At 47.9% G+C, this 16,877-nt stretch overlaps 5 protein-coding genes across 5 annotated transcripts; 1 reads left to right on the top strand and 4 right to left on the bottom strand.

The window, feature by feature from the left end:
* Positions 1 to 10: 10 nt before the first annotated feature.
* GGS22DRAFT_151957 (HAD-like domain-containing protein) lies at positions 11 to 1,743 on the bottom strand. Its single transcript, XM_047959587.1, has 3 exons — positions 883 to 1,743; positions 553 to 695; positions 11 to 478 (listed from the first exon to the last, which is right to left on the bottom strand). Exons 1-3 carry the CDS (start codon positions 1,395 to 1,397, stop codon positions 345 to 347), a joined length of 792 nt encoding a protein of 263 aa, XP_047822446.1. The 5' UTR covers positions 1,398 to 1,743; the 3' UTR covers positions 11 to 344.
* Positions 1,744 to 1,894: 151 nt separating this feature from the next.
* On the top strand, positions 1,895 to 3,801 carry GGS22DRAFT_151953 (Mdm33 family-domain-containing protein). The gene has a single exon (XM_047959586.1). It carries the CDS (start codon positions 2,220 to 2,222, stop codon positions 3,651 to 3,653), a length of 1,434 nt encoding a protein of 477 aa, XP_047822445.1. The 5' UTR covers positions 1,895 to 2,219; the 3' UTR covers positions 3,654 to 3,801.
* Positions 3,802 to 4,305: 504 nt separating this feature from the next.
* Positions 4,306 to 8,277, bottom strand: GGS22DRAFT_184188 (uncharacterized protein; the record flags this gene model as incomplete). Its single annotated transcript, XM_047964163.1, has 7 exons — positions 4,306 to 4,367; positions 4,434 to 4,839; positions 4,906 to 5,107; positions 5,162 to 6,284; positions 6,343 to 7,323; positions 7,392 to 7,661; positions 7,803 to 8,277. The coding sequence occupies 7 exons, from the start codon at positions 8,275 to 8,277 to the stop codon at positions 4,306 to 4,308; spliced, it is 3,519 nt and encodes a 1,172-aa protein (XP_047822444.1).
* A 2,504-nt stretch (positions 8,278 to 10,781) lies between these two features.
* GGS22DRAFT_61054 (uncharacterized protein) lies at positions 10,782 to 12,030 on the bottom strand. Its single transcript, XM_047967553.1, has one exon. The coding sequence runs from the start codon at positions 11,898 to 11,900 to the stop codon at positions 10,863 to 10,865; it is 1,038 nt and encodes a 345-aa protein (XP_047822443.1). The 5' UTR covers positions 11,901 to 12,030; the 3' UTR covers positions 10,782 to 10,862.
* An 861-nt stretch (positions 12,031 to 12,891) lies between these two features.
* GGS22DRAFT_61039 (MFS general substrate transporter) lies at positions 12,892 to 15,304 on the bottom strand. The gene is made up of 5 exons (XM_047967552.1): positions 14,707 to 15,304; positions 14,325 to 14,636; positions 13,975 to 14,274; positions 13,545 to 13,927; positions 12,892 to 13,487 (listed from the first exon to the last, which is right to left on the bottom strand). Exons 1-5 carry the CDS (start codon positions 15,051 to 15,053, stop codon positions 13,345 to 13,347), a joined length of 1,485 nt encoding a protein of 494 aa, XP_047822442.1. The 5' UTR covers positions 15,054 to 15,304; the 3' UTR covers positions 12,892 to 13,344.
* Positions 15,305 to 16,877: the final 1,573 nt, after the last annotated feature.

The raw sequence follows: 16,877 nt of genomic DNA, 5'->3' as shown, positions 1-16,877 counted from the left end.
AAGTCTAAAAGGAGAGAATCACTCAGTTCATATTCAACTCATACTAATAGACATCCGTTCAATTGATCGCGATGACTGTCTAAAGCTCTAAAAAATGCATGCTTAGTAATACCGGAAGCTAGGTCCTTGATGGACACTGGCTCAACTTCGAGGTAATATGAGATCACTACCCATCTACCTATCTATCCGCCCGTCTATGGGTAATGTCTATCATGCCAACCGGAATTTGCCTAGACGATGCTGTCTAGCCTGAATGGTACCTAGAGATGATGCAGGCTTTTCTTCTCTAAAGTTTGAAGAGAAAGGGGTAAATGTTCACCCTTCTAGATCTAAGATGTCCGAATCTATAGTCTTCCTTTCGCTGCGTCCCTAACGCTGATCTTTCCCTCGACTACATCCGCGACAACCTTGTGGATGTCGGAGAAATCGTTGAAAGTGACGAAGGGCACCTTCTCGTTTTCACAGTATGTGACGAGGTCTAATTAGTTGGTTAATTTACTGCTTCCTATTTTCACTGGATAGGTATTTAAGAACATAGAAAGGGGTTCTCACCTCGCCCCGCCTTAGCGAATAGCAGGTCAGTCTCTTTCGCCGCGGAAAGATCAGATACACCGTCTCCGGCGTAGAACATAATAGGCCGTTCTGGTAGAGCAGCATACGGTTTAATCTCGAGGGACTTGTCATGTCCAAAGTCACTGTATATAATGAAAAATAAATGTATTAGTTACACATTGAGACCTATCTTACACTATTTATTTTTACGCATTCCGTATTGATTGTGTTACCAACCCGGGAATAATTGATAAAGAAAACCGGTAAATGATAATCATTTTGCCGAAGTGAGAAAAAAGGGTTAAGAGTAAGGGGTCTATGAGAACTCACCTGCCATCGTGGTACTTAATATTCCAACCATCCTCGTCGTTGATAGTCTTACCCGGTCGGGCTTCAACATCATTGCTAACAATCTGCATATGCTGAACAGCATCCTCTCCAACAAGATGAGCGAGCAAAGCACGGATGATAGGTTGCATACCACCGCTCAACACAACGACTGGAACATTATTCTCACGGGTCCACTTGAAGAACTCGGCAAAGCAGGGGTCGAGTTGAACATTCTTGAGAAGTGTGGCAATGCATTGGTCGTAAGGGGTCTTGACGCTGTCCATCATCTCTTGGAAGCTATCACGGAATGTACGCTTCCCGAATAGTACGTCATGGTTCCCCTTTTTCCGGAGTTCCACGCCAAATCCCAGGTTATCAGTCATGAAGTCGTTGCTGTCCTGTAACGTGATGGTGCCGTCGAAGTCGGTGAAGAAAATGGCTTTAGGTTGCGTGCGCAGCGCGGGAAGCGTCCCGTTAACGCCATTTGTGCCATTGGTTCCGTTTTGCTGAGCCATGTCGTTCTTCGTGTATCTAGTAATATTAAGATGACAATGATGGTGATACTCCCGAGGTTTTGATGGTGACACCTCAATAATTCCGGCTGTTCTCCTCTATTTTATATCATATATCCCTGTATCTTATGAGGGACTTTGATCTAACTTCCGCGGAAAAAAGAGTGACGTCACACACTAAACGACTGGTTGATTTTCTTGTAGGCTGCCTTGCGTTATCTTGCGTCTAGCAAACTTGGAGAAGAGACGGGAAGATGCACGAACAACACAGACCGGTAGGTATATATATCGTACCGGTAAGATAGGAAAAGGAGGGATGAGCGAAAAATAAAGAAAGGTAAAAATGTTTCGCAGAATGCAGAGAATGTAAGGTTCAGGGTCCGACCCACGCCAATACTAACACCGATACCAAACACATGCGTCAAACAAGAGCGATCCGCGGGGCACTTTCCAACCATATTGACCCCTCCATCTCCCCCTCCATCAAATTTGTTGACGATCGGCGATGCTTTTCTGCTAAAATGGAAACCCCCACTGAGGCTTATTAGCGCTTCTTGGCAAGAACATCCTGGCAGCTGGCCGGGTAGCATCGTGCCTTATCCAGCTTATGGCGACAGGGCGGTGGCCGGGTATTCCCCGGCCTCTTTCTTTTTTTTCCTTCCTACGATCGAAGTAACCTTGCCCTTTCTTTCCGGTCCGACTAAGCAGCGTCATATCTAATCCTGATTCTGTACTACTACGAATCTCACCTGTCCAGATTTCGCGCAATTCGAGGAAAAAGGGCATTCCCCCCCCTCCCTTCCAGCCCGCCTCCTCACCGCCTCGATGTCGACTTCTCGGGCCCTGAAGCCCATATTCGGGCCTAGTCGTCGGCTCCTTTTCGATCAATTGGCTCCTCAATCGAGAAGGAACTTCGTCCCGAGCCGGCCGTCCACCTCCGCATGCTCGAGTTGCCGGCACGGTCATGTCCTAGGCCTGAACCGAACGCAACGCCGGTTCTTCTCCTCTGACCCTCCGAAACCTCCCAATGGCGAAAGCCGGAGCGAGAAAAATGCTGCCCCCGAACAACGTGAACCTCTCATCTTCCACTTCCCCCCTCCGGCCTCTCCCCCAGAACCCCCACAACCAGAACCGGCAAAAACACCACCACCACCAAACCCGGAACCGACGCCTCAACCACCTCAACCACCACCCCCCTCTCCGCAACCGCCCCCGGATTCCTCAACCGCAGCCCCTAACCCCGACCTCCCTTCCACTCAAAACTCCCGGCGCTCGGATATAAACCGGCAACTATCCGCCTTCATGGACCGCGCCCAAACGACCCTCTTCGCCGCCTCCCAACGCATCAACGACCTAACAGGGTACTCCGGGATCGAAGTCCTAAAATCGCAAATCTCCGCCCTAGAATCCTCCCTCGCATCCGCACAAGCGAACCTCCACGGCGCCCGCTCCGCCTACAAAACAGCCGTATCCTCGCGTTCCGCCACGCAGCGCGAAGTAACCACTCTTTTGGCCCGACAAAAGACCTGGACGCCTGCCGACTTCGAGAGGTTCACGGCGCTGTATAGACAAGACTACGACCTAGAGGCCAGCGTGCAGGACCGTGCAAACGAGCTCGAAGATGCGGAGCGTGAGGCTGAGAGGTTGGGTCGAGAACTGAATACTGGCATCCTGTCGCGGTATCACGAGGAGCAAATATGGAGTGACAAGATTCGCCGTATGAGTACGTGGGGCACGTGGGGTTTGATGGGTGTTAATATTTTGCTGTTTTTGGTCTTGCAGTTTGGTGCTGAGCCCTGGCGCAGGCGGAGGTTGGTTAAGGGGTTTGAGGAGAAGGTTCGCGAGGCGATGGAGGAGGAGAGGATGTTGGAGCGGGAGATCAGGAGGAAGGAGGTTGAGCTTGAGAATATGCGGAGGAGGGAGGAAGTAGCTGCTGCTACTGCTGCTGCCGCCGCCGCTGTTCCGGTTACGGTTGAGGCGGGTGTTGGCGGGGAGCAGGGTAAGACGAAGACGACGACGAAAGAACCGGAAGAGCAACCGAGCGAGAGCTTTATACGAATAGACACGCCGCCGAAAGTCCCGTGGAGGGAAGCCCTCTCCGACCCGGATTATTGGAAAGCCATATACGCCGAGCTATCGAGTGATAGGAAGGTGTTCATCAAGGTACGAGACGTATCCGTATTAGCGCTCGAGAGCGCCGCCGCCGGTGCCGCGGTTGTAGGCACCATAGCCACTATCCTGTTTATCCGAAGGACATAAGCGTGAGCATAGAATACATAGAAGATCATCATCATCATCATTATCATCTATGATCCGTTAGGGATCTGTACGTATTGTTAAAAAAGAAACTCTTAGGACTAGGTACTAGGTACATTGTATAATACAAAAAAAACACTACGATACCCAATCTTCTTATATGGATCATTTCACTTAAGTAACGTGACGCGATCTAATGTGTGGTATGGTAGAGTACGGCCCGTCTAACGTGGAAAAGAAGGGTGATGGTTGCATTATCAACTGGTCTAATTAACAAGGCAAATTATTATATGCCGGGGTAAACTGCGCGATAGCATCTTGTTTGCCACTCCTCGACGAATTCTAGAAAATGTGCTGAACGGGTTGTCTGCTTGCTTTTTTGGAAAGATTCGCCCAGCGAATGACAATTTCACACGAAACGCCTCTTGTGTAATGTGTCCCGTGGCCCGAAGACCGTTCGTGGTATTTTCGGTCACATCGAGCCCGCAACAGCTTCTCTTTTTGTTCAATGCGCCTCGAACTAGCAGAACACCTCGCCTCCGTTTCGCGATACCTATAGCTTAACAACAGAACGATTGAAAATCTCTCTACTTCATTTCCTGGTTCTTTTGTTACCACTCTCCGATGAATTCTTAGATCCTTCGGCTGAGGACGACTAATCAAAATCCGCCGTATACGAGAATCCGCGGAATTCTTCTTGCATCGATTGGGACAGAACTATGACCATGTTAGCATCTTCGGAGTGTTCGTGTTGACGATGTCTAGGGATAGAGATATCCTTACCTGATTGCACCGGCGTTAGAACTGGTGTGACGCTAGTAAACTCAGAATCAAAGTTGCTAGTATCCGTTGCATTCTTGATGGTGGGCATGAATGGAGGTGCAACCCTCTTGTGATAGATGTCGTCCCATACAATGTTCCTAAAGAATGGCTGACTCATAACCTCCTGAGCATCAGTTGGTCCGCTACCAAGTCTTTGGTCAGGATCTCTTGTAAGAAGCTTTTGTAGGATCGAAACTGATTCCCTAGGCATGTGGATGGGATAAAGCGGCTCGTCCGCGAGGATAGCGTCGTAGATCTCATCTTCATCTTCACCTCGGAAGGGAGACTGCTGTAAAAGCATCTGGTAAATCAGAACTCCAAAAGCCCACCAATCAACTGCTCTCCCATATTTTTTATCTAATAAGATCTGGAACCGAGTTAGCACTCTGGGTAAAGCGACTGAAACTAGTAAAACTAGGAGTGGAACACATACCTCAGGGGCCATGAATTCTGGCGTACCGCAGAAGGTACTCGTGGTCGAACCATACCACATGTCTTCTTTGCACAAACCGTAATCTGCGATCTTGATGTGACCGTCTAAGGTGAGAAGGATGTTGTCAAGCTTGAGATCACGATAGATGACGCCATTCTCGTGGAAGTACTTCAAAGCCAAGCAGACTTCGGAAGCGTAAAATCTACCAACATTGTTAGCACATATTTCGTTTCATATCGTCTCTCAAAACACTCACTGGGCACGTTTGGTGCCAAATTGACCACGTTGAATGTGCAACATCAGATCGCCACCACTAATGTACTCCATGACAAAGTATACCCTCGTCTCGGTTTGGAAACATGCGTGTAAGTTCGTCAAGAAGGGATGACGTTCCCTGTTCGCAATCAAGAATACCCTCTTCTCTGATCGAATGCTTTCAACCTCGTCGTTTTCGATGATGAACTCCTTCTTCAGCACTTTTATGGCATAAAGACGGCGGGACTTCTTCGTCTCTGCCAACATAACTTTACCAAAATTACCCTTTCCAAGGACTGCTAAGAAGTTGAAGTGGTCCAACCCGATACGCTGGCCTGTGCCCGGATCCGTTGCAGAAGGTAAGGGTTTTCTCGAAGGAGGCGGTAACGTCGAACCAGATATTAGGGAAGGGGTCTCCTGTAGCGGCTGAGGCTTAGACACAGGCGCTGTAGGAGTATACATCTGCTGCTGTTGTATTTGCGGCGCGGGTGATTGGGTTTGGATTGGACGTGGCTGTTGCTGTTGCTGCTGCTGCTGCTGCTGCTGAGCTATTTGCGGTTGGCTTGGAGGATAGTTGGAAACATTCGCGTATGCTGCTGGGTTATATTTAGGTTGCGTAGGCATATTGTATCCTTGGCCGGCAGCATACGGATCCTCTTGAGCATCTAAAGCTCCCCCATAACCTCCTACTCTGCCAGAAGAGTAATCCAAAATTTGTCCCGGACGACTCGATTGGGATGCCATAGTGCCGCTCATGGCAGCTGTAGCAGCAGCAGCTGCGGCGGCGCTCGAACCAGACGAAGTGCGATCAGGATGAACCGGTCTCGAGGGTGATGTCTGACTAGCGTACATGGCCTTAGCGGCGTCGGTTGCCTCTTGAGAAGCGATACTCGGTTGGTACGAAGGCCCTCCCTGAGTGCTGCCATAAGGCGACATAGGACCCGATGAACTCGTAGGGCTCATCTTGCCTTGTCTTAGGGTCTTTTCACTCAAGGAAGTGACCTTTTGTTGTCGCTGTTTTTGTGTTCTGATGCCTTCCAAGATTTGGTTAGCAACAGCCATACTCATACCGCAGAAGTCCGGAACGAGGTGAACGCATTGCGCGTGTGCGGTGAGTCCACATTCTGTTGAGACGTTAGCTAAATGCATGAGGTAGACTGAGGGAAAGTTTGGTTATCATACCGGTACACTTTCTGCAGTTTTTCTTGCCAAAGGGCAGAATGTAACCACAGTGACAACACCAATTGGCTGTAACATTCGAAAATGGGGCAAACCTGTGAGGGATGCGATGATTGATTTTCTCTTCTTCCGGGTCCGTTTCGGCGTTGCTTTTACTGATACACTTCGTAACCACACTCGAATAACATTTCGTATGGCAAGTGTATTTGCAATCCTCGCACTGCATCCCTGCCGAATATTTGAGGAAATCTCCGCACAGCGCGCAACGCATGATGTTGTAGAATTGGTGCTGCACGAACTTGTGTCCGTACATCTCGTGAACTTCCTCCTTGCGTTGACGGATAGCGCCCTTTCGTCCCAACCCCAAGTCCACAGGCCTACGGTCCTTGTTCTGCTTTATAAAGTTGAGGGAGAGGTGGATGGCACCTGTAGGCTCCAAGTTAAACCATGCGTCGATCGGTTGGGACGTAACTTGCGGCACGGCTTGGGGACCGAACGGCTGCTGGCTCGGACCTGCACCAGTCGGAGACGTAGGGCCGGCACCACCAAATTGAGGCTGCGCCGGATCCATTGGGAACTGAGGCGGAGGTGCACCCGGTCCTCCCATCCTATCGGCGGACACCCAGCCAGAATTATTGACCTCGGCCTCGATCCTCTTTCGTCGCATCTCCTCCACGATATCTGATATTCGTACCCACAGCATAGCTATAGGCAAAGCATGCTCGCCCGGCTTATCGTATACTGTAAGTTCTATCTCGTTCGCCTTATCCACCTCGATGTTGTGGTATTCGGCTTCCCACCGATCCGTCCGTGACACCTTCGTCCGCGCGACAACGTTATCCTCAACCTTAACAGCGACAAAGGTTTCCGGACCTCGCGAGAACCGCCCAGTACTAGCATGATCGACGTCCCTTACCTGAACGACGCGAATCGAAAGCTGTCCGGTTAATGGTTTGCGCAAGTTCGGCATATTAATACTGTCATCTGGATAAAGTAACATGGTTAGCCGTAAGTACGAGGTGGATATTCTAGGTACTGAGGGGACAGCAGACCATCGGGGGAATCGGCCGAATCCAAATCGTCTATATGGAGCTCTTCATATCTCTTGAGTGCCTGTTTCAAGAGATGAATCTTCTGTTTGCTCTCAACCTTCCTAGCGGCGGCGTCCGCTTTGCTCTTGCGGTCACCCTCCATGCCGTAGAGCTGTACCATCTTTTCTATTCCCTTGAGATATTGATCCTCAACCTTGAGCTTGAACTCGATCTGGGAGAGCATGAGTTGGATTCGTGGACCGAGGTACGGAGTGTCATATTTTATTAGATCTATAAAGATTTGGTCAAGAGATTAGCCTGAGTGATAACCAACTGGGAGGCGAGAATATTGAAGCTACTAGGTAAAGATAGACAATATTACGGTGTGTGGAAGGGTAGAAGGGTAGAAGGGTAAAAAAAGGTGTGACAAACCTAACTTCGTAAAATTCGGTCTCAGTTTGGGGATGGAGGAGGTCGGGCCTGGAGGGGTGAATGGATGTCGTGGCGGCATTAAATCTCCGTGGCCACCTATCTGACTATATGGCAACGAGCCATAGGATGCCCTATCTCCGCCTGACCAGTCGCCGGCATCCTTGGGGGGAGGCATAGGTGGCCCTTGACCATCGCTTCGCACATCACCACTAGGAGGACGACCCGAACCGGTGGCAGTAGAGCTGGATCCAATACTCATGCTGTCGACTCCTTGTCCAATACGCTTCATCTGTAAATCGCGAAGCTTTTCTTCGAAGAATTGGAGGTTCCGACGACCTTCTCGCATCTGACTGTCGAGACGGGATCTGACATCATCGTTGTTGGTCTGCTGTCGCATAGAATTGGCAGCATTGATCAGAGCCTTTTCGCGCTCGATCTTTTTGTATATATTGGCCATGGCATCTTCGTCGTTCATGATGGACGATAGGTTGCGCGTCGTCACGCGCGGGACGGGAGGTGGTGAGACTTTTTGTTGTGTGTTATTGTATGTTATTGGTGTGTGTTATTGGTGTGGAGGAGAAGAAAGGACACAGAAATGCGGAGCGACCCAAGATAAAGCTAGACGATAGACCGTGGACGGTAGACTGTGGACGGTAGACGTAGACGGGTAGAACAGCTATCTCTCTCAAAACAAAAAAAAATAAGTCTAACAACTACTTATTATTTACTGCTCTCTTCTCTCTCTCACTTCAACTCAACTCAACTCGATGCATAACACCCCTTTAGCAAGAAACGTTAGCCCGCGACGGGTAAGATAGATAACGGTATAGAGAAGCGCGGGTGCGGGTGCGGGATTGGCAGGTTGAAATGTGCAAGTTGCAAGTTGCAAGTTGCGGGTTGCACGTTGTAAGTTGTAAGTTGCAAGTTATCGGAGTGCGGGTAAGTTGGGTAAGATCGGTAAGGTGCTTGATGCTTGGTGCTTGGTGAAAGTTTGGCCGAGAAAGATGATTAAATGAATAGCGCGATGTCGTCAGTGTCGAGAAAAATGCGGTACGACGAAGCTTGGAGGAGCAACTTCCAACTTGAGTTCACCTGGACACGCTACAAGTTTGCACTTGTGCCTTGTGCCTTTGTATCTTTTTTGTACGGATGTATCAGTCAGTGAAGGTAAGCTGGAGGTACGGTAACTTTTTCTATCAATGGCGGGGTTTTGTGTCTCGCATGGATGATGCGGGCGGGCGCAACTTTGCTACCTTTTGCAAGCCCGAATAAAGTTGAGTTGGGTGGTCTGTGTTTATACCCCACTCTGGCCTGCTCAATGCCCAGGCTGCTAGGACCCAGGTAGGACGTGGGTTGCGACCTAGTCCTTGCCGATAACCTGACGGCTCCTTCTTTGGTATTAGTTGAATTACTGTTCGGTAATCTTAAGGGATAACGGCCTGGTCCGGGGTAAGAGCGACGTTTATATAACGGTTATTACTTCCAAATCTGTACTGACAGAAATGGGTATAATTATTATGTTATCTGTATCTTCTTTCTTCGTTCTCCCCTCTTCTCTCTAGAAATCGAAGTTTCAATAATGAAAAGGTCCCAGAAAAGTGAGTTCCGATAAGACAATTCGATCGAAAAGGTAGTGCACACCTCACACATCAAGCATGAAATAGTCAGTTTACTGTTTTGTTGGTGTCAGCCGTCTGTGTGTCATCGGTTGGCGGTTTAACAGGTAGGTAACCCAAGATACCTGCTTTAACATACCGGACCAGACCGCATGTGATAGAGAACACAAGAAACAACCAGGTAACTTGTCATACCTGTCCTAAGTCAAGGTTGTTTGTCAGAGAGTGATGCTGTATACATACCAGAGGTGAGATGGCAAGACGGCGATACTTAGGTAATAGGCAATAGGCAATAGGCAATATCAGACGAGGTCGCATCAATCGATTTCCAAAACAGCCCATGTTCCATTTGAGTTGGAGCCAACTCCGTTTCTTTCGATCATTCAATATCGATACTTCGATACATGTCTAGTACATAGGTAGGTACTAGGGAGGTATGGTTCGCAGTCCATTTACTCAGCTTTTAATCACCTATCTATATAACTCACAAACAACTTCTAGGTACCTATCAAGGAATACACTTACGTAGGTAACATCTAATACATATAAAAGCTCGAGGCTGGGGATCAATAGGACTGCAATACCAAACAAGATCGGAAAGGATCGCTGCGTGTATGCATCAAAATGCAGGATACAAAGCTCCGGCTCGCATAGAACCGTATCAACCATGTTTGATATTGTCATTCTTTCCCTACGACATAAACAGCTTGGATATCGGAGGCTCGGGCACGTAATCCATTGGGCATCACGAAAACGAGTAAACACTCTTCATTCGTCAGCTAGGAAATACCGTTGCGCGTCACCGGAAGTTTGACAACTCAAACCACGCATCTACTTGAGAGGTACCTTTAAAAGAGGCGCTTCCAAAAGGGGTCGACCTGTCAACTCAAAGTTCCAGCCATTCCAATCATTCCAATCATTCGAGGCGGGGAAGAAAACAATAAAAAACCTACAGAGTAACCCCACGTCAGGGGCACCTATCGAATCGTCATTGTCCATTGTCAGCATCAGAAATACATATATTGCGACCATTATGCAATGCACGATTGCATCGAGCATAACACAGATTTCATTTTTTCACACGTGACAGCCAATATCCAATATCGCTCGATCACATACATTCCGTCGACTCCATAAAGCGGAAGGAATTCCCGAATTGATAATAAAACCCTTGATGCCCAAGGTTGTACATTAACCTAATAAGTTCTGTAGACTCAACTCCTAGTCCTCCCACGCAACGAATCAGGGGTATCTCCGACAACATCAACATCAACATTAACATCCAAAACAGCCAATGCCTATATCGATATCAATAGACACATATCGTCTCGTCGAACCACGCAAGAACGCTAAACACAAATGCAGAATGCCTTCAGCTAGCCCACCACAATATCGCTATCACAATGCTTGCTAATCCGCTTTTACGCCACAATATTTATCCAACCTATGCCGAGGTAACGGGCACAACCTTCTCATTATTCGGGCCTGCTGCAGCCTGCGCCGGGGCGTAAGTTGGCTGCGGTGGCGCTGGTGCATAAAAGCCGGCGAAGTTCTGGTAATTCTGCGCTGTCTCCTGTCCCACAGCACTAGGTACGTTAGGCTGGCCAGCGAAAGCTGGCTGTTGCTGGGGCGCCATAGGGGGGTAGTAAGGCGCGACGCCTGGTTGCGGGGGAGAGTAATACATGCCGCCCTGAGGAGGAACGACCATACCGGCGGGCTTCAGCATATTGCGCTTATGCGTGTCGATGCAGGCGAAGACGAACAGGATAAAGTGGCCGAGCAGCATGAGGCAGAAGAAGGCGGCCACTGCGCGCAGCATCGGGAGGTAACTACCGTTCATGTCGATCTTAGAGTACTCGCGGCAGTAGCTATAATACGAGTACCTCCTGCTCCGCGACTCTTGGCATTCCCTTAGGTTGGACTGCACGATGATGACCTCGGTGACGGAGAGCAGCACGGCGAACACGGAAGCGATCCAGAGACACAAGTGCAGGCCTACGTGAGCACCGGGGTGGATGCCGCGCTTTTCGTCCTTGTGCGAGCGCACGAAAAAGGTGATGAGTTCTGCGCCGTTCCACAAGATCGAAGCGATGGCGATAGGTAAGGCGTACACGGCGATCCATTGTGCCTCGCCGTCTATGTTGAGGAAGACGCATGCTAAGGCTATGATTATAATGGCGACGATGATGAGGGAGAGCGTGAGGATGAGTTTGGTAAATGTCCAGGATTTCGAGTACCGTGGGAGAAGGCGAACAGGTTGAGTATAGTACGGCTGCGGTGGGTATTGGTACGGTCCATAAGGGGGTTGAGATTGAGGTTGCGGTTGCTGGCGCGTAGCAGACGGTGGTTGAATGGTCGCGTCCCCATTCACTGATTCTCGGGGGACGCTCCCGCGATCTGCTCTCGTCGCATCGTCCACAGGAGAAATCCCATGCTCGTCCCTCGTCTCATTCACCGGTTGCGATGTCTCGTTCGAAGCCATTTTTCGCAACAGTATAATAGTATATATTTGTAGTTGTCACTCGCCTTGTTGACTAAAACAAGGCTAGACGGTGAGTAAGGTTAAATTTATTGTATATTAGATATTAAATATATTGTGTAGAAACGAAAGACTTGAAGGTGAAGAGATATGGTCGGTATTAATAACGAGTGACGACCCGGTGAGAACAACACGGGAAAGGATCGACTAAAAAGAGAGGAAAATCAAAAGGGGAGTCTATCGTCTTGATTTTATGGAAAATAAATGAGAGCCAAGCCTTTTGTTTTTACCCCGGTCTTCAGCAGAACGTCCTTCCCGCCAACGGGGCAACTTGCCATTAGCGGATCTAACTTCCATCATGACTCGAGATTAGGCAGTGCGGCGCAGTTTTTTTTTCTTTCCTTTTTGCCCTTGTCCTTTTCCTCTCTAAAATCCAAGGCCAAGGTCCAGGTTAGGTTCAAGAATAAGACGTACATCGTATTTGCATCAAATGATTGATCTCATGATCAGAATAAACTCATCGATGGCTCGACTCGATATATGTACTTCCGCAGAATTTCGATTCTAGAGGCGGCTTAGCAGCCTAGATACCTCCTTCGCTCTCTACACTAGCAAAAGGCCGGTCCTATTGTTGCCTAATTTTAGTACGGCCGAGAAATCTCGCCTCTCATGTTCGGCACCCATGTTGGCCCTAAGCGATGTTCCAGGCTGCATAGGGCTTAGCAACTTAGGTGTTAGTTCTAGACCAGCCCTAAATAACTGAGTAGCATCTATAACAGGCCCCCTATAATATCACGGTACCTATTTTCGAAGATTTTTAGTGTTCATTCCTTCAACAAAGCCACCCATTTCGATGATACATAAGTCGATCTCGGCATGCAGCTTCTGACGCGACAGAACGAGAATAAGGACAATAGCTACCTATTGACGTTGTTCTTCGTCTGGAGTGATAGATCAAGCTATTGGTTGGATCTCTGATGTATTGCAGTCAGTGCGTCAGCATCCATGAATGTTGCCGTTTCCCAGAGCTGTGGGCTGACAATCCAAGTCGCCTTCGGGAGGGATATGTTTCTAGGACATCTTGAACACTTAAGAATCGCAAAGTCAAGGTCGATATGGCAGCTTCGGCCAAGAGACTCGCATGTGTTATTCGTCTAGGTATACGGCGACAAGGTTGAAGAGTTCCAAGTTAAGATGAAGGGACGCAGCTGCATATGAGATAGGTACGGTACCTTGTAAGTAGGACATGGTGGGGTAAATTGCAAGCGCTTACGGCAGGTACCAAACGCCTTATGTCATCCATCACGTGATACACTTTGAATTCTTCTCGATATGATAAAGCAATAAAGTGTCTTGGCAGTGAAATGCCAAATCCAACATCAATTGCCAAGATATAGACAGGAATCGCTTGACACCATGATATCCAAGACGATGTTATCACCGTCTATTACTTCTTCGCCAACTTCGACCAGGATCGAATTCGTGGCCCAAAAAAGTACAAGACATATACCAATGCCACAAGGCTAAATGAGACGAATCCTAGGATAGCCATCGCCCATTTAGTACTTAAGTTGTCAAACATGACGATTCCTAAATTCACTGAAGTTAGAATCAAGTCTAGCAGTGCTTTTGAACGGATCTACTCACCAATATGACAGCAACCAGCCGCGATTAGAAAAGATGGTATCAAAAAAGCTGCTATTGCCGACCCGGCAACGTTGGTGTACGAATCGGCAATGTAGTTTAACATCGCGAGCCATAGAAGCGGATCACAGAATCCTAGCACGCCACCAGCTACCACCGGAGACCAGTACGAAACGCTTCCATCACTAGTAAAGGCGAACCATAGAAGAGATATCGGAAATCCCCAGACGAAAAACAGCGAGGTCAAGAATCTCGCTTCCGGTCGGCCAACGCCACCGTTTCTCTTTCGGTCGCGCTTGTAAAACCAAGTCTGAACTGGAATAAAGGCGAACATGATGGTAACGCTGACGACAAAGTTCAGATACGTGAGGTCGGCATCGATATACCTAGTCTTATTAGATCCAGCCCCATGAGGAAGATAAGCAGCACTTACGATAATCCGTTATTGACAGCAAATACGTCGAATACTCCATCCAAGTACAAGAAGAGCAGCCCATAGGCGAATCCGTTGTAGATGCCCAAGAATGTGACGATCGGTTCAGTCAGCATAATACGAAAAGCCATCGAGGTAACGAATCGCATCTCTTTCAGGACATCTACACGTTCCTCTATCACAGCTAGTTCGGTTGGGTCCGATGACTTATTTTTCCTTGCCGAGTTGCTGATAATAATCCGCGGGAGTGTTTCTGGAATGAAACACATGATGATGGCAAATGCGCCACCAATGATAACGCTACTCAAGGTTAAGAAAAAGCCCTTGTATAACTTAGAACGCAGACTCACTTGATCCAGAAAATCCAAGGCAATCCCAACCTTTCATTTTCCGCGATCAGTTCTCCTATCGGAGAGCCTATACTTGGCCCATAATTGGCAGACATGACGAATAGCGCCATTGGCTGGCCAGCCCCATCCATGTCACCAAATAGATCAGCGATGGTGCCAGCCACGTTTGACAGAGCCGTGCTTCCAGCAGCTCCGCAGAGGAATTGAAAAATTATGAGCATCGGCAAGTTGCGTGCCAGCGCGGTGCCGATGTTCAAAATCGCATAGATCCCGATAGAACCCACATAAACCCATTTTCGCCCTCCTATATCACTATAAGACAATCATTTAGCTTTGGCAGGTTCAAGGGTCATAAAAACCGACTATGTCCGGGATTACGTACGATAAAGGACCTAGAAAGGCCGGTCCGACTGCTGTCCCGACGATAAAAAGAGACTGACCAAGTGCTACGACTTGTGATGATCCTCCATATTTTTCTTTGACGAGAAACTCAGCACTGACATATGTGGTCGTTGAGAGAGCGATGAAGGTTTGTAGCAAGCAGTAGACGCTGATGACTGCCCATTTTTTCACCGGATTCCAGTGAATGGGGTGAGATGCGGTACCGACCTCAACTTTCTGAAGCGCAGTCAGAGCTTGGTCTGCTCCTGTGTTAGATTCGCTCATTGTCGACTGCGGCTGGCCCTTCTCCATGCCCGTTGGGGGGACAGCGTGGGAGTCGTTCAACATCCCGTTTGAGTGTACGGAAAGAGTTTTCGAATGCTATCCTGAGGCTCAGCGCAATGCGCGAGATTGGGGACCTACATATATCCCACATATCCTGCACTAGCATCTAGTCCGAATAAACGAGTCCGCAAATCTTACTGGTTCCTGAATAGTGCTATACCATCGAGATAATGGAAAATTTTGTGGCTCGATGGAACGTTCCTTAATCCGCCACAGCGGATCCAATCAGATATCTCGTATGCTTATCATTAGAATGGAACACCCTGCAGAATGGGAACTCAATTAGGAACGCGGGTGAGGCGTCGGATGACGTTCACGTTAGCAAAATCAGGCCAATCATTTTTAGTTTGGTTTAGTCTAACAAGTTTTCCGATATTATTCCCATCGGATTGTCCGGGCATCCGGGTGTCCTGACTCAACCATGCCATAGAACCCCTGGACTAGTAAAGCTATCTGCTAGGAGATCTTTCTTTCTATATCCCAAAACTTTTATCATGGGCGGACAAAGTTTAAACAGTCACTCTAGAATGGTCCACACCAATATCGCAGCATATTATAAGGTGAAGAGAGTCTAGACTTCAGCCCGATAGCATACATTCATCAATATACCGCCTTGATTAACATGCCTGGAAGTTATGGGTTCACATTATTGCCCCCCCAAACTTAAGAGACCAGGTATTACCTAAAGGTTAGGAGATAATCCCCTCGACCAGATTACGTAATGATCCAATAGAGATTCCCCCAACAACATTGGTATCAAACTCGATCATAGGTATTCACAAACAAGACAAGTATTATACCTAGGTACCTAAATATGAGCACACATGCATTATAACTATTTTCTCATTAATCTAAGACACGCCACTGAGTGCGCGCTGGGGCACATCTTTTGATATGGCTCAATTTAGCTCCGATGGCAATTAAATTCCAAGATTAACTAGGGATCGTACCAAGAAACATCTCAAGTTATATGAATATGCTTTTGACTTCCGAATCGCTTATGCTAAGAACTACTGATAAAATAGAAAAGAATGAGTCCTTAAGTTTGAGTTGTAGCTTAGAGTGAGAAGCGCATTTGTTATCCTGTGTAACCTTCTAGGGAAAATAAGGGGCTTAGTCACCAACGGAACTTGGATGAAGGGTTGGTGTTAATCCTATATAAACAGAAGTTGGAGAGAGCGACCCGTTACTATCACTTACTAGGTAACTACATACCTAGGTAGGTAACACGGTCTTCAACTATAAGGTGCTTTTACACGTTACTGGGTATCTGTAAAGTGTATTAAGCCGTCCTATTGGTTAGGCTAGGTAGCATGAGAGTGACTACCTAGGCGATAATTAATTCTACCAACAATGCTAAAGTTTAGTATATGGTAAAATAACCGTAATTAGTTACTGGCAGTTATGACAGGTCAAGTGATCGTCGGTGATCTATTGGGTTGAATCTGTGGAGTTGACCTCTCCATGGACATATGTGAAATGGGAGCTGATCCCCTGAAATACCAAATTGAGGTGAGGTAAACCCGGACGTGAACAAGCTCATTATCATAGGATGTAGGTAGCTAACTCGTATTTTAGCTGGTATGGAACGCGCATTAGGTACTAGGGGGATAGTCATTTCACAGTGCTTTACAGTACTATTAACACTAATTCGCACATAGTCCATTTGCTCAGACGCTATTCTGGTCCATTGCGGCACAGATGGTGGCACAGATGGTCTTGGTATAGAATCACATGCGGAGATATCGGATTCCACCCACATCGGAACCAAGTCCCCTCTCACGGCCGATTCCCGTACTATTGTTGTCGGAATTAAAATTCTGGAAA

The sequence above is a fragment of the Annulohypoxylon maeteangense genome (assembly GCF_022496945.1).
Source record: "Annulohypoxylon maeteangense strain CBS 123835 unplaced genomic scaffold GGS22scaffold_2, whole genome shotgun sequence".
NCBI lineage: Eukaryota > Fungi > Ascomycota > Sordariomycetes > Xylariales > Hypoxylaceae > Annulohypoxylon > Annulohypoxylon maeteangense.
Note: the sequence above shows the minus strand (reverse complement) of the source record. Positions and strands in the feature narration are given on the sequence as shown.